At 42.3% G+C, this 24,732-nt stretch overlaps 2 protein-coding genes and 2 long non-coding RNA genes across 6 annotated transcripts; 2 read left to right on the top strand and 2 right to left on the bottom strand.

Annotated features, from left to right (window-relative positions):
• Positions 1 to 408: 408 nt before the first annotated feature.
• On the top strand, positions 409 to 2,802 carry LOC120456522 (60S ribosomal protein L17). Its single transcript, XM_039643391.2, has 3 exons — positions 409 to 433; positions 1,377 to 1,467; positions 2,279 to 2,802. The coding sequence occupies exons 2-3, from the start codon at positions 1,387 to 1,389 to the stop codon at positions 2,756 to 2,758; spliced, it is 561 nt and encodes a 186-aa protein (XP_039499325.1). The 5' UTR covers positions 409 to 433; positions 1,377 to 1,386; the 3' UTR covers positions 2,759 to 2,802.
• A 2,331-nt stretch (positions 2,803 to 5,133) lies between these two features.
• Positions 5,134 to 6,612, bottom strand: LOC120457046. The gene is made up of 3 exons (XR_005616898.2): positions 6,298 to 6,612; positions 6,129 to 6,199; positions 5,134 to 5,883 (listed from the first exon to the last, which is right to left on the bottom strand). It is a non-coding gene; the product is annotated as an uncharacterized LOC120457046 (long non-coding RNA).
• A 2,080-nt stretch (positions 6,613 to 8,692) lies between these two features.
• On the bottom strand, positions 8,693 to 13,917 carry LOC120457045. 2 transcript variants are annotated; one of them, XR_005616896.1, is made up of 3 exons: positions 13,743 to 13,917; positions 12,182 to 13,676; positions 8,693 to 9,077 (listed from the first exon to the last, which is right to left on the bottom strand). It is a non-coding gene; the product is annotated as an uncharacterized LOC120457045 (long non-coding RNA). The 2 variants fall into 2 exon arrangements; XR_005616897.2 differs by having other exon boundaries at positions 12,195 to 13,676.
• A 553-nt stretch (positions 13,918 to 14,470) lies between these two features.
• LOC120457044 (synaptic vesicle glycoprotein 2B) lies at positions 14,471 to 24,551 on the top strand. 2 transcript variants are annotated; one of them, XM_039644216.2, is made up of 4 exons: positions 14,471 to 14,662; positions 20,737 to 20,912; positions 21,013 to 21,721; positions 22,514 to 24,551. In XM_039644216.2, the coding sequence occupies exons 2-4, from the start codon at positions 20,876 to 20,878 to the stop codon at positions 23,652 to 23,654; spliced, it is 1,887 nt and encodes a 628-aa protein (XP_039500150.1). In that variant the 5' UTR covers positions 14,471 to 14,662; positions 20,737 to 20,875; the 3' UTR covers positions 23,655 to 24,551. The 2 variants fall into 2 exon arrangements, with proteins under 2 accessions (XP_039500150.1, XP_039500151.1); XM_039644217.2 differs by lacking the exon at positions 14,471 to 14,662 and adding an exon at positions 18,505 to 18,625.
• The last annotated feature ends 181 nt before the right edge of the window (positions 24,552 to 24,732 follow it).

Raw genomic sequence — 24,732 nt, 5'->3', positions numbered from 1 at the left:
ATAACGTATTTTAATTTGAATAATTCAAATAATCACATTTATATATTTAAACTAATTTTTTATCAACTTACCGTTGGTGCTTTGCAGCACTTAGCCAACGCTAAGCTCAGCAAGGACTTGAACCGTCGCATCGATCCCCTATGCGTTTCGCTTTCCAACACTGTCACACTTTTAACATTTCTGTTCGATATTACCAGGCATCCAGCATTTGGTTTGCGTCCGCAATAAACCAGGGATTACTGGCCTATTTTAGGCACACGCTGCGAACGCCAGCCGGCCACTCTAATTGGACTCGATTTCAAACACTGGAACTGCCATTTCCTTTCTTTTTCGTTCCACGTTTCCGGTGAGTGCATGTGCCCAGCGAGTTATTTTCCGTAAATTGCCACTTTAAACGTTTCCAAACTCATTTACTTGTAGCCAGGGCACTGCGGTACGTTTGCGGTCGTGTTAACGGTGTTGGCGGCGCAATTCTGGCTGCTAGAAATCAACACGTCCAATTGGCCGGCCAGAAAATGCGTTTGCACCGAAACCAATTCTTTTTTTTCTTACATATTTTTTTACTGTGGGCCTGCGGGTCGAAACCGAAAGTTGCACCATATAAACAATCAAGTGCACGATATGGATCACTATCATATGTGCCTTGATGGCATTATCTTTTTTTTTCTGTGAAATATAGTGTAAAATGTTCCAGAAATGCGTGTGTTGTCACTGCGTCTGTGTGTGTGTGCGTGTGTGCATAGTGTTTCCAAAACTTACTTAAATTATTCAAGTAAAGTGCTACCCCAATTAAATGCACAAGCTAGGCGGTTTTCAAAGGATTTCAACAAGCAGAATTCATGCGGAATTGTTGTTGTTTACAGGAGCACACACATGCGCACTCATTCACGCACACACACGCAAGCAGGCAGCCGCTTAGTTTTTTTTCTCTCGCTCATTTTGCACGTGTTTTGATTGCCGCGTTTTAAGATAAAAACTGCTGTTCAAATTGGTTATATTCTTGAGAGACTTACACACGACCGCCAGCGGATTTAGGTTGCCCTCGAAAATGAGCAGGAAATTGGCGAAAATCGCGCATTTTGCGTATTGTACAATGCCGGTCAACATAATAGTAGCAGCAACTAGAAGCATAGTTTATCCAAGCACTAATCACTGATTTAGCTGTTTTAGAACCATTATTTGTACTTCTGTCGAAAACGCACTGGTACAATTTCAAATAAACATGCATGTAAATTCGAATCAAAATCCATTTTAAACTGATCTTGCTGGCTTGCCAAAGCTGCTGCTGCTGTTGCTGTCGATTTATCTTGACCGGATGTGCTATTTTGTCATATGCAATATTAAGATATCTTACTAATTGCTCATGTTCCTTGCAGATATTGAAAAATGGGCCGTTACTCACGCGAGTCAGACAACGTGGCCAAGTCGTGCAAGGCGCGCGGGCCCAATCTACGTGTGCACTTCAAGGTGAGAATCCTACCCAGAAGAGTCAAAGGAGAACCTGGGTCATCCAGGGTATCCCGTATCCCTCACTCCGCAGCTTAAATCAGTGAATGCCAGCCGATTGTGCAGCATCTCGCTTTTGCATTGCTGCCAGAAGAAACCTCCAAATGGACGAGTTCATCAGCTGAGTGCCAAGTCCCGAATCTCTGGACGCCCTCTTCTAAAATCTCGCCCACAACCCAAGCATTCTCCAAGAATCTCCATCGAGTGTTTCGGCATGCCCATTTACTAGGCGGTTGCTCCATCCTGGACAACTGCTGACGATATGTGTGCCCAGAGCGAAACCAAAGCCTTGCTAAAACAGCGGCCTGCTGCTTTCCATGAGCTAGTCTCTACCTGTAGCCTGGCACAGATCTACCAATGAATCTACTACTGAAGTACATCAGGGAATCCACTAAATCAAACTCATATCACTAGTTAGCCAACCAGAGCATAAAAATCTAGCAGCCTAAGCTGATAACTTGTAATTGAAGCAATAGATTGGCATTTGCCAATCCTGTATAGCTAACATGATATTTGTTATGATTTACTCGCCTCCTTCTCCATGGGCACAGCTTTAAACCAGGTGGTTCTCCTCCATGGAAGATTACCGATTGAAAGCTGTGCCCAGAGCAAAACCCAGCCATTGTAAAACAGCGGCGTGTTGGCCATCAATGCTCGCGTCTCTACCTGAACTTTGGCACAAAACGATAGTACTCCCCCAGTCCATGACTTCACCATGACGATCATCCAACATAAAGCACAGCTAAAAAAAGGTCATTTTATCATTTTGCAGAACACACATGAGACCGCCCAGGCCATCAAGCGCATGCCCCTGCGCCGTGCCCAGCGTTACCTGAAGGCCGTCATCGACCAGAAGGAGTGCGTGCCCTTCCGTCGCTTCAACGGTGGAGTCGGTCGTTGTGCCCAGGCCAAGCAGTGGAAGACCACGCAGGGTCGCTGGCCCAAGAAGTCCGCCGAGTTCCTGCTGCAGCTGCTGCGCAACGCCGAGGCCAACGCTGACTGCAAGGGTCTGGATGCCGACCGCCTGGTCGTCCACCACATCCAGGTGAACCGCGCCCAGTGCCTGCGTCGCCGCACGTACCGTGCCCACGGTCGCATCAATCCCTACATGTCGTCGCCGTGCCACGTCGAGGTCATCCTCACCGAGAAGGAGGAGGTCGTCTCCAAGGCCACCGATGACGAGCCCACCAAGAAGAAGCTCTCCAAGAAGAAGCTGCAGCGCCAAAAGGAGAAGATGTTGCGTTCTGAATAAAATGTGTTCTGGGCCAGCCGCCCAAGCCGGTGACAACTACTGAAGCTCCATTCTTTTTTTTTGTATCCTAAACTTAATACCGATTATTGTGCGACGAGATGAAGTCGCGGATGTGGAGAATACAGAGCACAAGCCCCCAGATTTGACCACCTGGAAATGCTATGCGTTTTGCTTTAAACTCAACCCAATTTTTTTTTGCTAGGCTAGGAGAGCAATAAAGTGAATTGCTATTTTCGTACATCTGACTTGATCTCAAAATGGGGCTTAGGGTTAGGCTTAACGCTTTCTAGAAATTGAAATTTATTGAGGGACTTTGCTAGATTGAACAGGACGGGCAGTAATGCAAGGCATAATATACAAATTATACATTTTGTTTGAACAGTAGATTTATATCTATATTTACAATAGGTTGTTTTTTTCAACGTGCATTAACATTCAGCCAAGACACCAACCTTATCTAGTACTTCGAAGTTAGCGGGGACACCTTACACATTGGCTAGCACGTGCGCGAACCACTGCGATAACTTATCGATACCTTAGCCAAGACCGAGTTCCGCAACAGCGAGCTTCAGACAGCTAGACCGTTGAGCGCGCTTTTTTATTTGAATTTGAAAAACGTTTTGCCGATTGACAGCGAACAGTCAGTTTTCAGTCTATTTCCTTCCGCAGAGCTCTTGTGGAATGTTCGGTGGCTTTTGCGCGCATTCACTTGCATCAATTGCCTTCGAGTGGCCACTTGGCATATTCATTTAAACTGATTTCATTGTAGCGCACTCGTTTACCAGCCTCCCCACATTTTCTTTGATTACAATTCAGCCGTACTTATACTTACAATGCAAATTAATTGAATTATTTCAATTTGCTGTGCTTCTGGCTTCTGGCTCTGGCCAGTGTATTTCGTATTATTATTTTGGTGAGCTCTCTTCCCTGTTTTTGTCTATTTATCTTTTCTTTTTTTTATGTTGTTGTTGTTGTTTGCCTACTGAATCACTCGCTGGAGGAATGCCACGCCCACAAGCCCTGCTTGATATCAATTCCATTGAAGAAGAAACCCACCGGGAAAAAGCTGGAAAAACAGGCAAATGGAAATAAAAGCATCCAAGCAGCATTCGGACTCAACGAAGAGCACTTGAGCGGCATAATGCAATAAATGTCGGGTTTTGTTTCTGCCTTTCTTGGCGATCGTTGCGAACTTTGGGGATCTTTGGGAGTCTTCTTCTTCTTGCTGAGCTTGGATTCAGATACACCTAAACCTAACGTCGTCCGAACTGAGACAAATCTAATTTACATGATCGCTCGCATTATCTCGTCCATTGTATTATAATCATCTGCGACGTCGACATCGACCTCTGCCGCCGTCCCCAGTTCATTGCTGTAGTGGTTGTTGTATATATTTTGATTTTTTTTTCTGCTTTATTTTGTACTTGTTGTATTTTTTGGTACTGTTGCTGGCGAGTTCAGTGGTTGGCGCTTCCTAAGTGGATGACACTCAAGCTCATTGAGCGCTCCATTGTGGGGAGACATTCGATGGGAATGGGCGGTGCGCGAACGGCGGGGTGAGACCGAGATCCGAGATCGGGGATGGATGGATGGATCTATGGGGTTGGTGGCGGCATCGGGGTGTCCAGGGGCTTGGGCCTGGGATCGGTGAGATTGGGATACGGATTGGGATTCTGCCGGCGTCGCTGTCGTGCTGCACCTAGCCAGTAGTAAACATAATACAATAACAACAATAACAGCAATCACAGCAACAACAACAATAGAGCTCCCGCACAGCGGACTAAACAATGCGAAACATCACATCTGAAATTCGTTCGTTTTCAGTTTTAAAGTTCAAGCCGCGACATTAGCACACAAAATCTGCGATTATCGGATACTGAAAAAAATCTATAAAGAGCTGAAACAAAAATACATAGAAATAAAAATATAAATAAAAATAGAAATACGTATAATAGCAATAAAAGCAATCGAAAGCGCGTTATAAAAATTACACATGAAAATAAATCGTTTAGTGATCCACATTCGATTCCCATTGAAAGCGATTTAAACGCAAGCGTTTCTAGAGCGTGAAGAAATCAATATAAATGAATTACAACTAAAGCGCAAACAAAAAACATATACAACCAAATTATCTAGCATTAACCAAGCAAATAAAAAGAAAATCGAACCACTAAAGCACCTGGCAAGACTCCAAATTATAAACACATTTCAGCGCGAAAGCATCAACAAATCGTACAAGTTGGAAAAACAGTGGAAAACTTTGTTTCCCATACCGAATATCAATTAAAAACGAAATATAAACACAAAAAAAAACAAGTAGGATCGAACGCACTAGCAGGAAAGCGGAAGACAGCCACAAAGTAAGGATTCAAGCTGAATTGCGTAGTGTGGAGGGGGTGGAGCCACCGATTGGGTTATCGTTATCGCAGCGTTGACCCTTCGCCATGCAGACTGTACCGGCGATCGCGCTTTGCAATTAGGGGCGGAGAACTGTTGCAATACCCGTATTTACATATAATTTGATTGATATATCATTTCATATTCAGCATGGAAAATAACACACAAGTAAATATTGTGCGCCTGGTTTTGTTTACTCAAAATTTGCATTTAAATTGTGGGAATATTTTTTCACTTGGCCGTTGTTTCTCCTCGTATTTGCATGCTAATTCGAATTGGACCAGCACCCCCGATAAATATGGCCCGTTTGCAGGGGAATTACTAGCTACTCGCTACTGGCCAAGTCGCACGTGTCCGTCCGGTTCAGGAATGTCCGAATGGCATCCAAATCCGTATTCGAGTTCAGCAGACTGACTGCACGAGCTTTCGGCTCACTTGGCCCGACATCACGCACCGATCTGGTGGATATAGAAGTATATATGTATATTTAGGGCAGATAGCCATTTGGTCGAAAGAGACGTCACCCAATGTCAACGTCAGCACTGAAGAGTGTGTATTTTTACCAGACTCACAGAATGTTGGGTCCAAACTGCCCCGTTCCAGAACGAACAGGTCTGGTCCACCTTCCCGATTCGAACTCTTCTCTATCTGGTCATCATCTCTCTTTCGGCACTTTGACCTCCCATTGGCATCAGAAGGACGCACGGATTTCCGATTCGGATACATATCTATAAATATGTGGTACTAATCATCTGGCAGCGAAGTGCTGAAGTGCTGCGTCACTGGGGCACATCATTTTCCAATGCAAGACATTCAAATATAGACCCCAAAGACGGCACTTGTTGCTGACGGAAATAGCTCTCGGCAACAGTTTAGTTTGAAAACTCATGGTTCCAGAGATGAGCCGGTATAACCGGTTGCAACGGGTATTGGGAACTTTACCCGCTTGGGCTAAAGGAAAATTTTGCAATACCTCTCTTCCTTGGGACATCTTTCGAATGGCTTGTCAATAGGAAATTCAGAATCGCAGACAGGGCGCATTTTCTGTGCGGAAGAAACGAAGAAAAATTTAAACACAAAAAAAATAAAATAAAAAACATAAACAAAGTACTAAAAACGATCGAAATAACAGACAGACTCACCCTCTGGGTGTCCGAAATAAACAAGATTAAATCAGTTTTTCCATTTTCCCTCTTGGCAAAACAAATTTTCCTTGCGCTCCGTCTCGTTCCATCCATTCTATTGCGGACTCGTTCGCACGACAGACTTTCGCTTTTTGGGGGCCACAAGAAAATCCACGACTCACGTGTTGCGTATTGTTTATATTTTGGCCGTTGGGTAGAATTGGGTGAAACGTGTGGATCGATCGTGTGGATCTCTTGATCCGATCGCATGTGCACATCCGGATGAATGCTTAGATAAGGATGCTCCGATGATGACGATCTCATTCCAGAGTCACATAATTGCGCCAAAAACAAAAAACGACGGTAAAACATAACACAAGTCGACGACACCAAAAATCAGCGATAACTATTTGAATGGAAGCAATATCGAAGCTCAATCGGCAAGATAACGATAAAACCGATAAGAAGGACTCGGTTAAGGCACCGATAACGATAACGAGACTTCACCATTGCCACTCCCACCGCTACCACGAAGAGGTAAGTTCACAGTCATGGTGATTTACACAGAATGTATACGCAATAAATTGCGTATACGCCCAGTGACACAAAGAGCATTTCTGCATTTTCCCACCGATTTACCGATTTTCCGTTTTTCAATTGGCCATTCAATCGTTGCTGATTGCACTTGATTTGCGTTTTTCGCATCGAAAACATGCATATTTGTTTGCAGTGGCGGCAATCAAACAAGTTAAGTCACCAGCGGCGCATTTCTTATGACAGATCGCTGTAACAGAAATAAAATGCAACCGCAGGCAAATTACAATTTAATCAAAATATTTGCTCACAGATAAGACAAGAGAAACGTGTCGGCATTTTTAGGCGTTCTAACTACGGGAAATGGGGTGCTTCAGGAAGCAGAAAGGTCACACATGATACGCACAGAAGGGCATCACATTAAAAGTACCAGGAAGTGCTCAAAATTTGGATGCCAAACCTGTAAATCGATGCATTTTAAACGGCGCACAAATGTTCTTGAACCTGAAACGCGACCACACTTTTTGAAAACCGAAATTTGCGAGTCGCTTTATTTTCGGCCAGGCAAACATTTCCTTCAAGGCATGCTTTAAAAATAAAGCGCATATATGTACATAGATTGCTCTCCGCCATAATTATGTAATTATTTGTTTGTTTATTTTCTGAATGCCTTGCCCTCGCGTTCATTCGATTTTGGGGGGCGGCAAGGCGGCTCAAACCGATTCGAATTGGTTTGGGTCAGCGCAAAGTTCTTCAATATAGCGTCAGATATAGACGGATTCCCATTTCGATTCCTAGTCAGATTGAGATTCGCATGCAGATACAGTCTGTGCTGGCAGTGCAGGGAATTAATTCTTTTCTGCGGGCTGCGAATGCAACTGCTTTAATTGTGCAATTAGCTGCATAATTGCAATGCTCTCAATGATCACGTATTCAAGGAGGCACTTAAAAGGGGTGTATTTGTACTGGAATCGCATGGCTACTTAGACCAAGTATGCTACTTATTATATTGCATTGTCCAGCTTTTCTTGTGGCCACCCCATCCATTGAAAATAAAACACGTTCATAATCACCTAACTATTTAATACGGTTTTGTTTTTATTAGTTATGGCAACAAATGCAAAACTCCGTGTTAGCTTTAAGTTACCTACCCCACCATTGGTTTAAATAAATAAATAGCGAAATATTGATTGAATCGTAATAATTTATTTGGAACAGCATGCGAAAATTGAAAAGTCAATAAGGTTTTTTCCCTGTGCACTTAGCAAACAAATAAGAAATAACGAGACAGGGAAATCTCATAAAAACCTGCCACGTAAGCATTTTCAGGCAGTTCGGGGTCACCAATCTGACACTTTCTCTAGCACCGCCGTCGATCTCTCCTTTCCCTCACTTCATTATTGCCCACCTTATTGCCAGTATTTAGCAAACAAATAGTACATTCAAGTGGGAAGACTTATAAATACATTCCTTTTTCTTTTTTGTGTTTTTTTGCCTGCTCGGGGTTACCAGAATGCAAATAACTCTAGATGTGCATGTGCACTATACATATGTACATATGTGTATATATCCACTCTATATGTTTTGCGCCGAAAGTCAGCCAGTTGAGTTGAGGGCCTCGCTCGTTTGTTTAAATCTTTATGGCCCTTCGGTTGGTGGCTCGTGTAGCGCCGTTGTTGATCCAGTAGCTATATCAAGTAGTGGTAGCTATACAGTGGCTCGATTACATTGCAGCTAAAGGCCCTAATCAAGATAAACATTTTAAATCAAATTACCCGCGCCGACAGTTTCAGACATCATAAAAATCCAAACAAAAGCCGCGTAGAACCGCCCCAACCAACCAACCAACCAACCAAACAAACAAACAAAGCAAAACAAGTGCTTTTGGGCATTTTGCAATATCTATTTTGCAAATAACGACAGCGACAACGAACAAAGAGCCAGGCGACATGTGGCATCAACTAATTGTTGTCATATCCATTGTTGTAACTGCTCGGGCGCCACAAACCAGTTCGCAAATGGAATTAAGTGAAAATCAAATTCAAAATGAAATTTCAAATTCCAATTCAAATAGAAATAGAAAAACTCTCCGCAATGGAAAAGCACTCAAGCAGACAGTTCCTCAGTTCCTCAGTTACTCAGCTCGAGATCGTCTTCCAATTGATGCAATTCCAATTGAGGCTTCCGAACTAGTAGAATTCAGTAGACAGGTGGTTTTGCCTGCCCAAAGCGTGCAGATCCAGTTTCCATTCGAATTTCAAATTCTGTAAATAATAATAAATCCAAATGAAATTCATTCTTTAATAAACAAGCAACGGAAATGCGGAGCAATAACAAATTAATCAGCTTAAACTAACATTAGGTGTTTACGCCTTATTAATAATAACGAAATATTTAGAAAGAATCAATTGCTTATAACAGCGAATGCAAGAAGAAATCGATTCTCATTATTTGTATCATTTCCGAAAGCAATTAATTTCCATTGGGAGAATGTATATATGATTTATAAATAATGTGGTTTTGTTTCAAATCAATTTATAGTTTGTATATATGGCATATGTATACTGTATAAGTGATTAAAGAACTTGAACCTGAACCTATAATCTCGATGAGTCCCTTGTATAATGTGTTTATTCTTTGAAATCTAAATTATCCGTAAAACTGAACACCTCATCTCGATGCACCAATAATGATGCTTCATGGGAATAGCTAACTAAATGATCTGCGAACTGAAGAACTCGTCGCGTTTTCGCCCCTTTTTAATTCAGATGACGTAGCTGCCTCAAAGGTTGATCGTGTTGATTGGCATCGGTTCTAACCGGTTCGCACTGGCGACTGGAAACAGAAGATTGAAGACTGAAGACAGAAGTCTGTAGACTGTAGAATGCAGAATGCAGAACGTGCCTAACGTTCTTCGGTTGTTTTCCTCTCCATCGATGTCGCTGAAATTGCACATTGAATTGATTTCTGCTTAAGCCACATGGTTAGTCATCGGCTGTGCTCCTCTCTCTCTTTTGAACCCATTGGAAACGGCGTCTTCTTCTGTCCCCCTTTCTCCATGTAGTGCCCTCTATATAGAGCCGATCTTGTATTTTTCCCCTTGCCCTAATTGATATTGAGCATGCAATGATTAATCAAGCCGAAACTGCGAATGAAACCGCTATTCAACAGAAGGGGCTTCTCAGAAGGGGAGATGAGATGATGGGGGATACCAGGGGGATACCAGGGGCAAGAGCAGTTGGAGCAGTTGGACCATAGACACTGCGTAGCCAAAAGTGACTTGGCACTTTGAATGCACGTGACTCGAGGCATTCTCTGTGCGTCAGTGGAGAAGTTATAAACAAGTGTATTAGGAAAAAGCCAACGCTAAGCCAATTATAATGCTGATGTTTTGAATGTTATAATGTTGCGGCTCAGCGAGATGACAGATCGTAAACCTAAAGATAGACCATTGAGGTGGAATTATCACTTGCAGATCGTAACTCTGCTGATTACTGGGTTGGAATCCACCGAGAGAGAGACTGGCTTGGTTCGAAATCAATAGAAAAACCCCAGCAAATTCACCTTTTTTTTTTATGGAACTGAAAAACAATCAACAATTCGCCTGTGATCTTGAATCTATTTATGTGCGGAGGGTTCAAGGCGAGATCAGTGCAGTGCATACCCCTAAAATAACCGACGTTCTATGTTCTTGGGTCTGTTCTTAATTGATGGGAATAAGAGTTTGTTTTTGCCAATGGAAATACAAATAAGGAAATGGGATATCAACAATTCATGTGTCTCTTTGGTTGCTGTTTAGATAATATGCACATACTTTTTGCATACTTTTAAGCTAAGCCCCCAGAGAAGCAGCGAGATATCAAGGGGATGGCGCAGAAGTGCCAGAGTAGGCAGATTTATGCCTGGCAAACGGTCCGCTCGATAAGCGGACTATCTCCGTGTGGGTGGCCCATAAATCCCCAGTGGCAGCAGTCACAAAACAAAAACATCAGCAACTTTAAGCCGCAGCCTCATAAAGTCTACACAAATTTCCACTGACGTCAGTCCCACATGAGGAGCAGTGTACATAGCGATCAAGATCAGGAGATGAGGAGTTGAAGAGATCTGGGTTGGGTATTGGGATGAGGGGTGGTTCGTTGGTTGGTTGCTTCGTTTGGGAGTTGACTTTGATGGCGTTTGCAATGGACCTTGGCAGTCAAAGAACACACGTTGGCTTGTCCAAAAAGTGAAAAAAAAAAAATAAATAAAATAAGAAGACGAGAGTGAAGGGAAAACAATATCAGAGGGCCAGGTCACGAGGGCTAGCGGACACAGACACGGACACGGACAAACAAGCAACTGGAAGTGATGACAAGCGGGCAAACACCACTGAACTTGGACGACTGGCTGGCGGCTGGGCCAATATTTATTCGGGATCCACTTCGAGTTGCGAAAGATGTGTGACGAGAAGTAAAGCCACTTATTTTTAGCCGATCTATATTGCATTCGACGGCAGGCAGCCACCGAATTTACAAATAATGCCGGATTACAGAGCAAACACCTTGAAATTCTCCACCGCGTCTTATATGATATATTCACTTATACCTGAGTTCCCCACTATTCTTAACCTAATAATAACTTAATCATATCAAATATGTTTCGAGAACAAATAGGTAGATAAGTAAGATGTAAAAGATATTCATATAAATATAATAGCCTATAATATAAATAAGTAGCCTGAATTTTCACTTATACCTAAGTTCACCACTGTCTTAACCTAATCATATAATAATAACTTAATCATATAAAACATAATCATAGCAAACTCAATCATAGAAAACTTATTCATATAAAATATGTTTCGAGAACAAATAGGTATGTAGGGAAATAAGATGTAAGAGATATTCATATAAATATAGTAAGCCTATAATATAAATATAGTAGCCTATAATATAAATATAATAGCCTATAATATAAATAAATATACCTGAGCTCGCCACTGTCTTAACCTTATCATATAATAATAACTTAATATCTAAAATATAATATATAGCAAACTTAATCGTATAAAACTTATCATATAAGATATTTCGAGAATAAATATAACAATATAATAATATAATAATATAATAATATAATAATATAATAATATAATAATATAATAATATAATAATATAATAATATAATAATATAATAATATAATAATATAATAATATAATAATATAATAATATAATAATATAATAATATAATAATATAATAATATAATAATATAATAATATAATAATATAATAATATAATAATATAATAATATAATAATATAATAATATAATAATATAATAATATAATAATATAATAATATAATAATATAATAATATAATAATATATTACCTGTGGAACATACCTGGTCCGGTCCATGGTGCACTGCATCCAGATCGACGGCGGGATGTCCACATGGCCTCTGGAACCACTATCACACACACAAACACAAACACACATACTACTACTTATACTACCACATCACAACTTCCGGTCAACTGATCTATGAGCTGTCAGAGCGCCTATCCCATGAGGATTGAGTCAGAACTTATTGGGAATTGTAGGTGTTGGTGGACGAAATTTTTTTTACATTACATTAATTATGTAAATTAAGTAAATTACAATGTATACAAAGTAACTTTTGATGTCTTCAATGTTTTGCGTTGAATGTTGCCTATGTTTCAATGTTGCAAATTCATTGTTGCACTTTCAATGTTGCAAATTTAATGTTGCACATTCAATGTTGTACACTCAATGTTGCATATTCAATGTTGCCAATTCAATGTTGCAAATTCATTGTTGCACTTTCAATGTTGCAAATTCAATGTTGCACATTCAATGTTGCACATTCAATGTTGCACATTCAATGTTGTTCATTCAATGTTGCATATTCAATGTTGCCAATTCAATGTTGCATATTCAATGTTGCAAATTCAATGTTGCATGTTTAATGTTCCATGTCACACATGTATATATGTATATCACTAATTGATATATGCTGATTGTTATATGTTGTTTGTTGAATGTATCAAGTCCCAAATTTATTGCTAAATTTCAATTTTCCTTTGTTGTTCATTGATAATTATTGAAAGTAGCTATTGAATAATCATGAAACATGAAATGTTGCCTTTGTTATCCATATACCAATGTTTAGCATCATTATGCGACATAAACGTTTTCTTGGAAATCCAAGATCTTTGCCAACGAAACGCCATATCTATACGATATGGAAAACTGTCTAGCATAATTTTTGGTTTCGATTTTGTTTCATGGCTGTGGGCTGCGGAAAAAACCTTTGCACACACAAAAGATCATTTACACATTTATATTTTTATGGAACTGAACACAACAAAAATTACGTAGATCTGTTGCCGCCGCCAGGGAATTGGCGGGTCCTATGGGGGCCAGTGAGAGTGGGGGAAGTGAGGGGGCGGACAACAAGCACGCAAATAATTTCGACACATTCGAGGCGACAAAAAACACGAGAGGCACTGAGTTCGCACGCACATATTTCATACATATTCGCAGAGCTATTTCTGTAGCGCCTGGATATTGCTGACGCGCGATTTTCTTTTTTTTTTTTTGGGACCCTCCAGCGGTTTTGGTTGGAAATAATGTTGGTTTTAGCCAGGGTTTGCGTTCAACTTGGCCGTTTGCAAAGGCCATAGTGCACGAGCAGCCCTTAGCTGGTGCAGACCGATCGCAGAACTGGTTCATACCCGATTCGCAATCGACTTCATGTCCAGCTGCCCCATGACTCAGCGATTCGTAACGAAAATCTTTTTAACTGATTCATAAGCGATTTCTGAATAGCTGTGCCATAAGCTACTGCGTTTGAAAGAAGCACCTTCAATATGTATACTTTTTTTTATTATTATAAGAAGTCCTACTAGGAGGTCCTCTCAAAACTTACCATCTGTTTCCATGTTATTGGTGATGTTCAAAATTCAACCGCTTTTAACCGATTCGCACCCGGTGCGCCGGACGCTAAGGACTTTGTATTGGTATTGACGAACTACAGGCTTTGCATTTTGCAAGAAGAAGGAAGAGCATTGCATTCGCAGCGAGCCATAAAGATTGCAGTTCTTATTTTCGTGCACCCACACACACACACACATGTGTACACACATTGTTGCGATTACGAGTATAGCACTCACTAGGCAGATAAGAGCGCCTGAGAGCCAAGTGATAAGCATCGGAGGGCGACATCTCTGATGCTGCCACATCTCCTCGTTGTTGTTGTTGTTGTTGTTGTTGTTGTTGTCTCCGATCCGCGAGGCGATAACGTCAAGAGCAACAAACAAAACTAGGAAGGCGCGCAAGAGCAACAAAAAGCACAAGAACAACAACTAAAACCAAAAAATTGAAATAAAAATAATAAAAGTAAAATAAGCAATATCAGCAGAAGCAGCTGGGTAGCTGAGTAGCTGAGTATCTGAGTAGCTGAGTGTACACAAGCTAAGAAGAACCGAGTGAGCGAGAGTGGCAGGCACACACAGATTGCGCGATCGCGAAAGAGCGAAGAAGAGTCAGCATCCCGAGAACGAATCCGAAAAAAGGGGGCGGCAGGGTTCGCCAGGGGGGCGGGGGTAGGCTGTGGGGCTATGGGTTGGCGGTTATAAAAACGCCGGCCCAACGATGCTTGGAACGCACTGTCCAATCGCTCTTGGAGCCGCGTGGAGCTCCTCCAACCAGTGATCGTGATCTTATAGCCCGATTCATCTACTCGCCTAACCGCCGTGCATCGCATCTCTATTGAAACAAGACACACCACACACCCAACACACAGCAAACAACACTCGTCGACATCGTCGACAAGGACAGCAGTAGTAGGTGCGTATTCCCCCCGATAATTAAGAACCACCCCTCTACACCCCTCTACACCCCTCTGCACCACACCGCGGTGCCCAAGGATAAAGTACAATGGGCAATGGTGATTCAGTTGGCTGCGCGAGTCTTCCTGTTGCTCGTAAATATAATTCAGACTCAGGATGACACAAAACAAATTATTTTCTGCCGCCCGCGGGCAATATTCCACATTCTTTATTCCAACCTTTTTTTTTTTTTTTTTTAACATTTTTTTTGTTGCTGGAAATACGGTGTAACAGCTGAAAATAACAAATACCCATAAATTAATTATGCAAACTAAATTGTCGCGCGCCCGCGAAAAAAACTCGCAAAAAAAGAGGGGGAAAAAATACAAGTGGAATAAGCCTGGCAGAAAGCGCAATATTGATATTTAATTCGATGCCAAAGTGAATACCAGATTGAAAAAACGGAAGGCAGGCGCCAAGACACCTGTGTCCGAATAATGCAAATATGCATAATCCTCGAAATTCCCAGATTTCCAATCGCAGGCCCCATATGATTATGACATTTTTGAGGGCTAAATTCTGTACAGGATCTCCATGATCTCCTTAGCTTATATCAGATACTTTCATTTGTTTTTATCAGATATCTAAGTAGTTGATATGTAGTATCTAAAAGGATTGTCCTTCCAAAAGGGATATTTATATGGCATTTTCTGTAGAGCCCAAGAGCTTGGAGCTGCTGCCCCAAAAGCCCTGATGAAATACACTTTCCGCAGGTTCATTTATCATGCCTACATTGTCCTCTGAATCATACGAAGCGGTAATAGCTATAGCGCTTGTTGCTGGGTCAGCAGATCGCCTCCAGAGAGGCCTCACTGTGGCCCATAGTCGCGCACTCGCTCTCTCTTGAGGCGCAAAAACAACAAAAGCAACAACAATATCTCCAGCGTATTAGTCATGTTTGTTTTGAATTATCTGTGAAAGAGCGATCCGTTCGTTGTTTATTGAACACCCAATTCGGAATTCCTCGTAATATCCATTTGAATTCGTTATATTCACGCTCTCTTGTGCGACTTTTGTTTTCGTTTCGCACATCGCGCATCGCAGATCGTCTTCAATTGAAAGTGGTCAATTAATTGAAATGTTTGTGCAGCGATCAGCAGCAAGAAGCGCACAAATGATGCTGGTCTCTTTAATTGAAGATGCGGATCGGAAAGATGTCGAAAGATATATACTCTCCTTGGTGGGGGAAATAAAGAACCGATTCGAACGAGTTTCGAGCACAGCGCACGCAGTTTGATTAACAATTCAGCAACAACAGCCAGTCCAGTACATACACATGTACATGTGTACAAATGTCCTCACATACATATGTGCATACATACATATATGAGCAGATAAATGTGCATATAGAATATACTTGTGGGCACCTCTATATGTAGGAAATGAAATATATGTAGGCCCATCTGTGTACGCTGGCTCTGTTATTGTTTGTAGATTAAACTCAGCCATGGCCACGGCACAGACGCCCAAAATGAACTTAGCGAAGGCAGCAACCATTTGACCTTTAGTCTAGATATCAATCATGGGCTTCTTAACGTTACGAACGTTACGATTCTATACAATTGACTTGTGATGGGTAACTGTAACTGTAACTGTAACTGTAACTGTAACTGTAACTGTAACTGTAACTGTAACTGTAACTGTAACTGTAACTGTAACTGTAACTGTAACTGTATCTGTACCTGTATCTGTGTTATTACGATCGTAATTAAGCTGTCCCTCATCTAGCATAATTTTCAATTGGCCGTGTTCGTTTCGTGACAACAATGTCTAATTAAATTAATTGTGGGCGGCTTAAACAAACGGCTAGTTAGCAAATATTAAGCGAAAACGAGAAGCGAACAAAGAACACGTACAGCAACCCACTGACATCCAATCTTTTGTGTGGCTCTTCTGTGGGTCAGAGGTGCGATAATTTGCCAAACGAAGCAACCAGAAATTAGCGTCAAGTTACGACTACGTCCGTACTAATAATCGCCCATTATGCAAGGCCCCCATCTGCACTTGACTCTGGAGAGAGTCACGTCGTCTTTGGTAACCGTGGAAGTTAACCATCTCGGGTCGGGTTTCACTGCGCTTTCCCCCTTGATCGCGTTCTTTCGGCCCGCATAAACATCCCGAATGCAGATGACTCACAAAGAAACTGGGCGAAAAAAACGCCCACCAAAGTGTGGCTAACAATTAAGCAATTAGACAATAATGATCGACTTTATGGCAGATATTCGTTATTCGCATGATATAATGATTAATGAGCTGCTCCAATTGCATCACTAAGTTCGATTAATTTCCATCTCAATATGGGTTTCGAAAATCCCTATACTTGGTTACTTTTTCATTTTTTTGTAAGCTCACAAGTCACATGGCCAGCTTACACGATCATTGCTCGCTCTGATCGAGTGGTAGTATCAGTAATCGCCATGACAACAATACGTTTAATCGCTATACATATACATATACATATACATATATACTCGCCCGCTATATGTAACAATATGAACAATAATGATAATGCCGCTATTAAGTCTCAAGTATAATTCTTTTGATCACTTAAGCCGATGCCTGCTGCCGTTAATTGTTCACAAAAAGGGATTCGAAGTTGAATTTTCAAAATAATCATCGGCTTTGTCACCCGATCGGCCAGTTACGTTTAAGTTCAGTTAACGTTATGCGATTATCATTTCTACGATTTGTACCGCACCTGACTCATCTGAACTGTTTATTTCGGGCTCAAGGTAGATCACGTGGCGATCACGATTTGCAATTGCCATATAGGCATCGTAAAAATAATCCTTGCACCCTAGGCAATGTTTTCTTATTGTTAATCGATTTCTGAAATTTTGATAATTTAGTTGAAAACTCAATCACTTGTCTTTGAATACATTTGGGTAGTTATGGCTATGATCCAGACTAGTAATTAGTTTCTTTATTTAATGGTTACATATGATTAATTCCTGAATACTTTGTGCTGCATCCTACTTAAATTTCGAAAATGATTAATAAGTGGGAGCTCAACTTTTGATCTCTGGAGGAATTCAATTCAATCGTATCGAGGTCATCAGAGGCTGAACATTTCTTGTTTTGATTTGCTTTCTTCGGCGTTATCATTGCATTGATTTGCAATTGCTGGTCGCACTTGGCGATGATCGCAATTTGAATATCAATTAGCAAGCAAGCAAGCGCGCTCACAGCGTGCGAACAGTGGGAATGGAACAGTGCGGCAGCGTGCGGCAGTGAAAACGGTAAAAGGGGGCGGTGGGCGGGTGATAAGCCGCGTTCCACTGCCGCCCGTTCCGCGGATGCGATTTCTGTGTATTTAAGCGGCCGTCGAACGCCGCTCAGATACTTTCCACCGCTTGAAGTGCACGAACGTTGATCAAGAGACCGCTCTGCTCACAGTACCGCTCACAGTACCGCCGACGTACCGCTAACCGCTCGTAAAACCGCTCGTATTTGCAGAAAATCCGTTGAGAAAAGCGTCAAGAAGGGAATTTTTTTTTGCGCCCAAATTGTATCGATTTCGATGCCCTTTGCCATTCGCCCATTGTGTGCCAGCCAACGGTTTTAATGTTTTCGCCAGTTTGCAAGAATTGCCAAGCCTCGTTGAGAACTCCGCGCACCAGCAACGCCAAGATCCACTATAAGCAAAAACACAAACAGTCCACATTGAGCTGACGAGCAATTTTCTAAAATTTAATCCACAAACAACACGAGTTAAAATAAACAAACACCAAACAAGTGCAAAATACAAAAATTATAAGTACAGTTATACAGATATACAGATATACAGGGCGTAGCAGCGCGATAAATACAATTATTTAACGGTGCATAAAAAACATATATTATTCGCAAGGAATACAACCAATTTAATTGCCAAACAATAAGCCCCGAAAAGCAGCGAGTTCTGACCAAGATCAGCCAACAGGTAATGAAATGCCAATCATGAAAAAGTTGGGGCAAATTAGCAGAATTACCCAAACCTAATATTCTAGCAGTGAAAACAAATCGAGAATTATATAATTTATGTTATGGAATAATGACCTTAGGTACTTGGAATATTAAACTCTTAAACTTAAGGGTCTTGTTTTGCTCACCGTTCCATTTTTAAAGGAATCCAAACAATTTATGTGAGTCATTTTATTTTTTTGGTTTTAGCACTGGTTCGGTAAGCGATTGAGTGGTTCAAATCTCTGACAAATGTTTTGTTGAAAATCTGTAGTTTTACGAGTTCATTCCGACTTCGTACCTCGGCATTTCCCACAATCCACATCCCATACATCTGGCAGAAGTGCGGTAGTTAGGAGCCGTAGTTTAGAGCCGGGTCTCAGTTTTATGTGCTAATTAATTTGAGATATGCAAAGGCGCAAAAACAAAGCTACGTGCACCATAGCACCATAAACGGTCCATAGCCCCTTTTTCCCTGGGCATCCGACACATGCATCGGATGACATTGGGGCACCGAGTGAGTGAGTATAAAGCTAAAGCTGGGACCACATCAAGTCCGGGGTATTCCATTCACACGCAGTTTTTCCAGTTGCGCTGCTTTAATTGCGCCTGAAAAAGACAATCATTCTAATGCGACTTGTTTAAACAGCAAAACTGGAAACGAGTGCGTTTTTATGGCGCTAATATATACATACGTAGCCATAGCATAGCATTTTATACAGATGAAATGTTTTTTTTTTTTTTCGAGCCAATAATCATGGTTCAACTCGAAAGTTTATGGGAGCACACTTAACGAGTGAACTGTGCGGTTGAGGAATTCATTTAATATGCTGACAAATATATTGCACTTCCTAAATGTCTCTAGTAGGGCTCCAGAGCTGTGACTGTACTTTTTATGTGGTAAATGGATTGGGAATGGGAATGGGAATGGGAACAAGATCGGGAGTGGATCTGGGAATGGCACGAAGGCCAGGTGAAGGGCCATGTGGCACTGGCTTGCGGAAGCGTAGGCGTTTAATGATCGTCCAGGGCATAAATCAGCATATATTCATAATAAAACATGGCTAATTGCTGGCGATTATCGTTTGGCAAGCGAATGGAAACGGAATGAGCGGAACGAAACGGAACGGAACGGAACGCAGTGGCAATGAAACACAGCCACCCACAAGTGACGGACACTGACAGCTACACAACGCAAAAGGCTCTGATGATTTCATATCAATGAGCCAATAGATAAATATGATATATATATATAGATATATCTACCATACTGTTAGGAGTAAGGCAAAGAGTTGGCAAGCCAGCAGCATTTCTCTCAGTGCACTTGCCGTTGCGCTTTTGGTTCCTGTTCTCCTTCATTGCACATGCGTACGGCCGGTTCAGTTTCAGGTTCAATGCGATTGCGATTGCGCTGTCGATTGCGAATACGAATCATTTGTTACTGATGCACATTTGTAATTGTTGTTGCTGCTGCCGCTGCTGCCTAATGAATAAAGTGAAAGATTGGCGCGATAAATTGCGATTTGAATTCAATTTTCGCCAATCTCTTAATTAGCAAGCTGTTCGAGCGGAAGACGCACTCGCTCGCTTTGATTTATTTTTTACTTATTTTTTATTGAGTGCTACAAACCAATTAGTTTCCCATGCTTAAAAATTGCTAGAGCGTGGGCAAACCAATTATAATTAGTATGGCAAAATTTCAAAAAATACCCCTAAGTATAACATTGTTATATCTACATATATTTTTTTACCACCCACCGCAGCTGGAGCAGTGACATTCAAATACGCTGCGAAGACAGCTCCTCAATTATTTATTAATAAAATTGTCGACCCAAATGGGGGATTTTTTCACGCCTTCGGCACTTACGCTTAATTTCAGTGCCCGCGACTATTTCGGGCATAATTTTTTATTAATCAATTACGTTGTCGCTTGGACGCGACGAACAGATCGTTCATTCATTCTGCTCAATTGCCGCCCAATTGCGTTAAATTAACCCACTTTCCTCCCATGTCGAAATAATCGATCGATACAACGATCGATCTCTGATTAAACACAACGATAACACTCGCCATCTCTTTCTCTCATTGCAGACCGCTAAGCGAGGCCGACACAACTGTACCCATCTAGGCAGAGCTTAGAGCAAACAAGCCACCAAAAAAAACCCCGAAAAGAATCCCAATTTCCTTTTTGCTACGCGCACAAGAAGCCAACAAAACCCTGAACTATAGAATGGTAGAAGGTGATTCCGCAAAGGGCAAAAGCGAATGTAAGTAATATAGATTCCATTACATTAATGGATATTTGATAATATCATATTGTTGTGAGAACCGAAACTTAAATCCCCGTGTGTAACCACCTACTTACAGCCTATAATGTAGAAGCTGGACTACAACCAAACTACAACCAGAGCGCAGCAAGCAACCAAGCAAGCAACCATCCCACTGGCCAGGCAATCGCACCAGCCACCGGAAACGCGACCTCGCACATCGACAACCGAGCGATCATCCAGCCGTACTCCTTGGGCACCGGACCCAAGCAGCCGGAGTATCAGTTTGCGGCGGACAATCGCGGCTACGAGCCGGACAGCCATGCCAATGGCAAGCAGCAGGACGTAGAGCGGGACGCCCCCGATGGGGGTCACGGGGGTCATGGGCCACCCGGTAGGGGTAAGGGACGCAAGAAGTCCATACCCTTGCCGGAACCCACTGCCCCGATAGTCGCCAACTTTGAGAGGGCCATCGAATTGTGCGGCTATGGCAAGTTCCATTATATACTGCTGGCCATCTGCGGATTGGTCAGCACGTCCGAGGAAATGGATGTCATCTCCATGTCCTTCATTCTGCCATCGGCGGAATGTGATCTGGATTTGAATACGGAGACCAAGGGCTGGCTCAACTCGATCATCTTCATTGGCATGATGGTGGGCGCCTACTTCTGGGGCAGCATCGCCGACAGTTTTGGCCGCAAGAAGGTCCTCATCGTCATCTCGTTCATGAACGCCTTCTGCATCGTCGCCTCGTCCTTCTCGCAGACGTACTCCTTCTTCATGCTGTTCCGCTTCCTCAATGGCGCAGCGTAAGTATTTACCATCCATCTAAAATTAAGCCATAACAATCAGCCAACGAGTGCCATTCAATAATAGCCAATCGATGAGGTGATACTGGCGCTCCATGCAGCCATGGATCATCGTTCGATGAATCTGTGGATCTGTGGATTGAGTGACACACGGGCCCGGACCCGGGGCAAGGTGTTAATTCAATTACTTCTATTATGAGTAACAACAAAATATTTGAGCCGCAATATCGTGACTGTTTATGCTAATTAAAGCTCGAATCCCGCAAGTCCGATCGAAATGCCCCGAAAATGTAACGAACGCGAAAAGATCACCCAAATGCCCAATGAATTTGCCGCTGGCAAATGGAAAATCTGAGCTCAGGCCTCGGCCCCCTGGCTTTTGGGTTACATTGACGCTTAGTCACCGGTTTACCCCAATGCTCAACCATATTTAACAATATATTTTGTATTTTTTGCCAATCGTTTGCTAATTACCGCACCGAACTAACAACACTTATTTCGCAATATTTTCATGCGCTTCGACATTGAGTGCTAAATGATACTTCAATTTTGGCTTATCAATATCCAAAGAATTTCAAAAAATTTTCGTATATTTGATGTCCTGTTGTAGAACTCAGTAAACGGGGCGTATACGCAATACACGATTTGAGAAATAGCGTATACGCATTGTATGATTTGGAAAATTGCGTATACGCACTGTATTAACATAATTTTTCATGAACTTTTGAAATATCCCCGAATAGTTTTTATAGTTACGATTATAATCCTTTTTTTTCACCCATTTATTTACAGTTTGGGCGGCAGTGGTCCTGTGATCTGGTCGTACTTCGCCGAATTCCAGCCGAAGGCGAAACGCGGCTCCATGCTGAGCTTCATGGCCGCCTTCTGGACGTTCGGCAATCTGTTTGTGGCCAGCTTGGCCTGGCTGATCATCCCGCGTACGATTGGCGTCACCACGCAGTACTTCACGTACAACTCATGGCGTATCTTCCTGTTGGTCTGCTCACTGCCTTCGTTCCTCGTGGGATTCCTGCTCTTCTATCTGCCCGAGTCGCCCAAGTTTCTGCTGACGCGCGGCAAGAAGGATCGCGCCCTGGCCATTTTCCGTGGCATTTTCGTGACGAACACGAAGCGCCGACCGGACGAGTACATGGTCTACGACCTGGAGGTGGACGAGAAGCTGCTGGAGAGCAATGGCAGTGTGAAGAACAAGTATAGCCGCATGATCAGCGGAATGGTGGACCACAGTCGCGCCCTGTTCAAGTCGCCCATACTGCGATTCACCATCGTCTCGATCACGATTAACTTTACATTCCACATTGGCTATTATGGCCTGTTGATGTGGTTCCCGGAGCTCTTCAATCGCTTCGAGGAGTACGAGAAGGCATTCCCGGACCAGTCGGCCGGCGTTTGTGCTGTCACGGACTACGTGGTTAACCTGGCCAAGGAGCAAAGTAACAATGGCACCTGCTCGTCGGATATACCGCAATCGGTGTTCATGGAATCGCTGATATCACTGGCCTCGGCGCTGCCGGCCAATCTTTTGGCCATCCTCGGCATGGACATGCTGGGTAGGAAGTTCTTCCTAATCGCCGGCACCATGACCGCCGGCATCTGCTCGGCGCTGATGTACTTTGTGCGCAGCTCCGTTCAGAACCTGGTCGTATCGGCCATCTTCAGTGGCGCCATCTCGGCAGCCAATGCGGCGCTCGACTGCCTGATCACCGAAGTATTCCCCACCAAGCTGAGGGCCACCGGTGTGGCCATTTCGATGGTCGCCGCTCGATTGGGCGGCATCATTGGCAACATCGTGATTGCCCAGCTGCTGGACAACTACTGTCCATCGCCCACGTTCATCGTGTCGGGTCTGCTCATCGGCGGTGGTCTCATGTGCCTGCTGTTGCCCAATACGACGCGCAAGGAACTCAATTAAGCAACTAATCACTAATCACTAAACGATAGCCCCCAGCCAAAAACCCATAGAATCTTCTGCTAAAACTGTTAGCCTGCAAGCTCCTGTCTCGAGTTATGATATTATAGATATCAACTTGTGGGCAGGACCTTTGGGCTAATTACGATTTTCTAGAAAATCAACAATAGTTAACACACCACCACACCAGCCCACCCCACCCGCGACCCACAAGTAATTTCCATTTGCCCCATTCCGCCATAGGATCGGGCATTATCTGTGTATATATGGTATGTGTGTGCTACAATACACGATTATTTGTATCGTCAGTAATTATTTAACGATAGCGATAATGATTTTCATTGTGTGTCTAATTTTAAACGTCCCCTCTCCCCACACTCCTAAAAATATCTATCTATCTATTGGAATTTAAACGAACCAACAAAATGAAATCAGAAATGGGCAAAAGAAATGCCAAATCAAAATCGGGCCTTATCTAAAACGAAAAAAAAAACAAAAAGAAAAAGAAAAAGAAAGGAAAATATGAAATACCCGTTTTTGGATGGCACTCTTTCGCCCAATATGATAAGCAAAGAAAACCCCAAGCCAGCGAGAAGATATAGCAGGTAGGATCGATAGCAATCGATGTATATGTATTGTATTGTACGATATGTAGAGAATAATATATTTGGCAAGCGCCGGCGCCGGCTGAAGCAGCAGCAGAGGGGCTGAGTAACGGTAAAGATAAGGACTGAGCGCCGATAAACATGATAATCATGAATGATACACAATGATCACTTACCGTTCTTGTCCCGCTGCTGTCCGTTATTGTTGTTATTATTGCTATTATTAATACATCCAATGTAAAACACATACGTATATAACTTTATCTATATATTAAACATACATATATCAAAACCATTTTTTTTTGTTTTTTTTTTCGTCATGTAGGACCAAAGCACAGGAAGTGAAAGAATATTTGTAAAATTTAGTTACGTTACTACAAGTTACGCTACATATATACAAAACAAAATAAAACCGAATAAAAAAGGACAAGCCACAAGGAAAACGTTTTTTAATTGGCACCAAGCGGCTTATATTG

Source organism: Drosophila santomea, chromosome X (genome assembly GCF_016746245.2).
Source record: "Drosophila santomea strain STO CAGO 1482 chromosome X, Prin_Dsan_1.1, whole genome shotgun sequence".
In the NCBI taxonomy this organism is placed as follows: Eukaryota; Metazoa; Arthropoda; class Insecta; order Diptera; family Drosophilidae; genus Drosophila; species Drosophila santomea.
Note: the sequence above shows the minus strand (reverse complement) of the source record. Positions and strands in the feature narration are given on the sequence as shown.

What these genes read in the sequence shown, in the direction of transcription:
- LOC120457044 (XM_039644216.2), top strand. Translation starts at nt 20,876, where the DNA reads ATGGTAGAAGGTGATTCCGCAAAGGGCAAAAGCGAAT. An exon ending in CGCAAAGGGCAAAAGCGAAT is followed by an intron (nt 20,913 to 21,012) that starts GTAAGTAATATA and finishes ACCTACTTACAG; the next exon opens with CCTATAATGTAGAAGCTGGA. An exon ending in CGCTTCCTCAATGGCGCAGC is followed by an intron (nt 21,722 to 22,513) that starts GTAAGTATTTAC and finishes ATTTATTTACAG; the next exon opens with TTTGGGCGGCAGTGGTCCTG.
- LOC120456522 (XM_039643391.2), top strand. Translation starts at nt 1,387, where the DNA reads ATGGGCCGTTACTCACGCGAGTCAGACAACGTGGCCAAGTCGTGCAAG. An exon ending in ATCTACGTGTGCACTTCAAG is followed by an intron (nt 1,468 to 2,278) that starts GTGAGAATCCTA and finishes ATCATTTTGCAG; the next exon opens with AACACACATGAGACCGCCCA.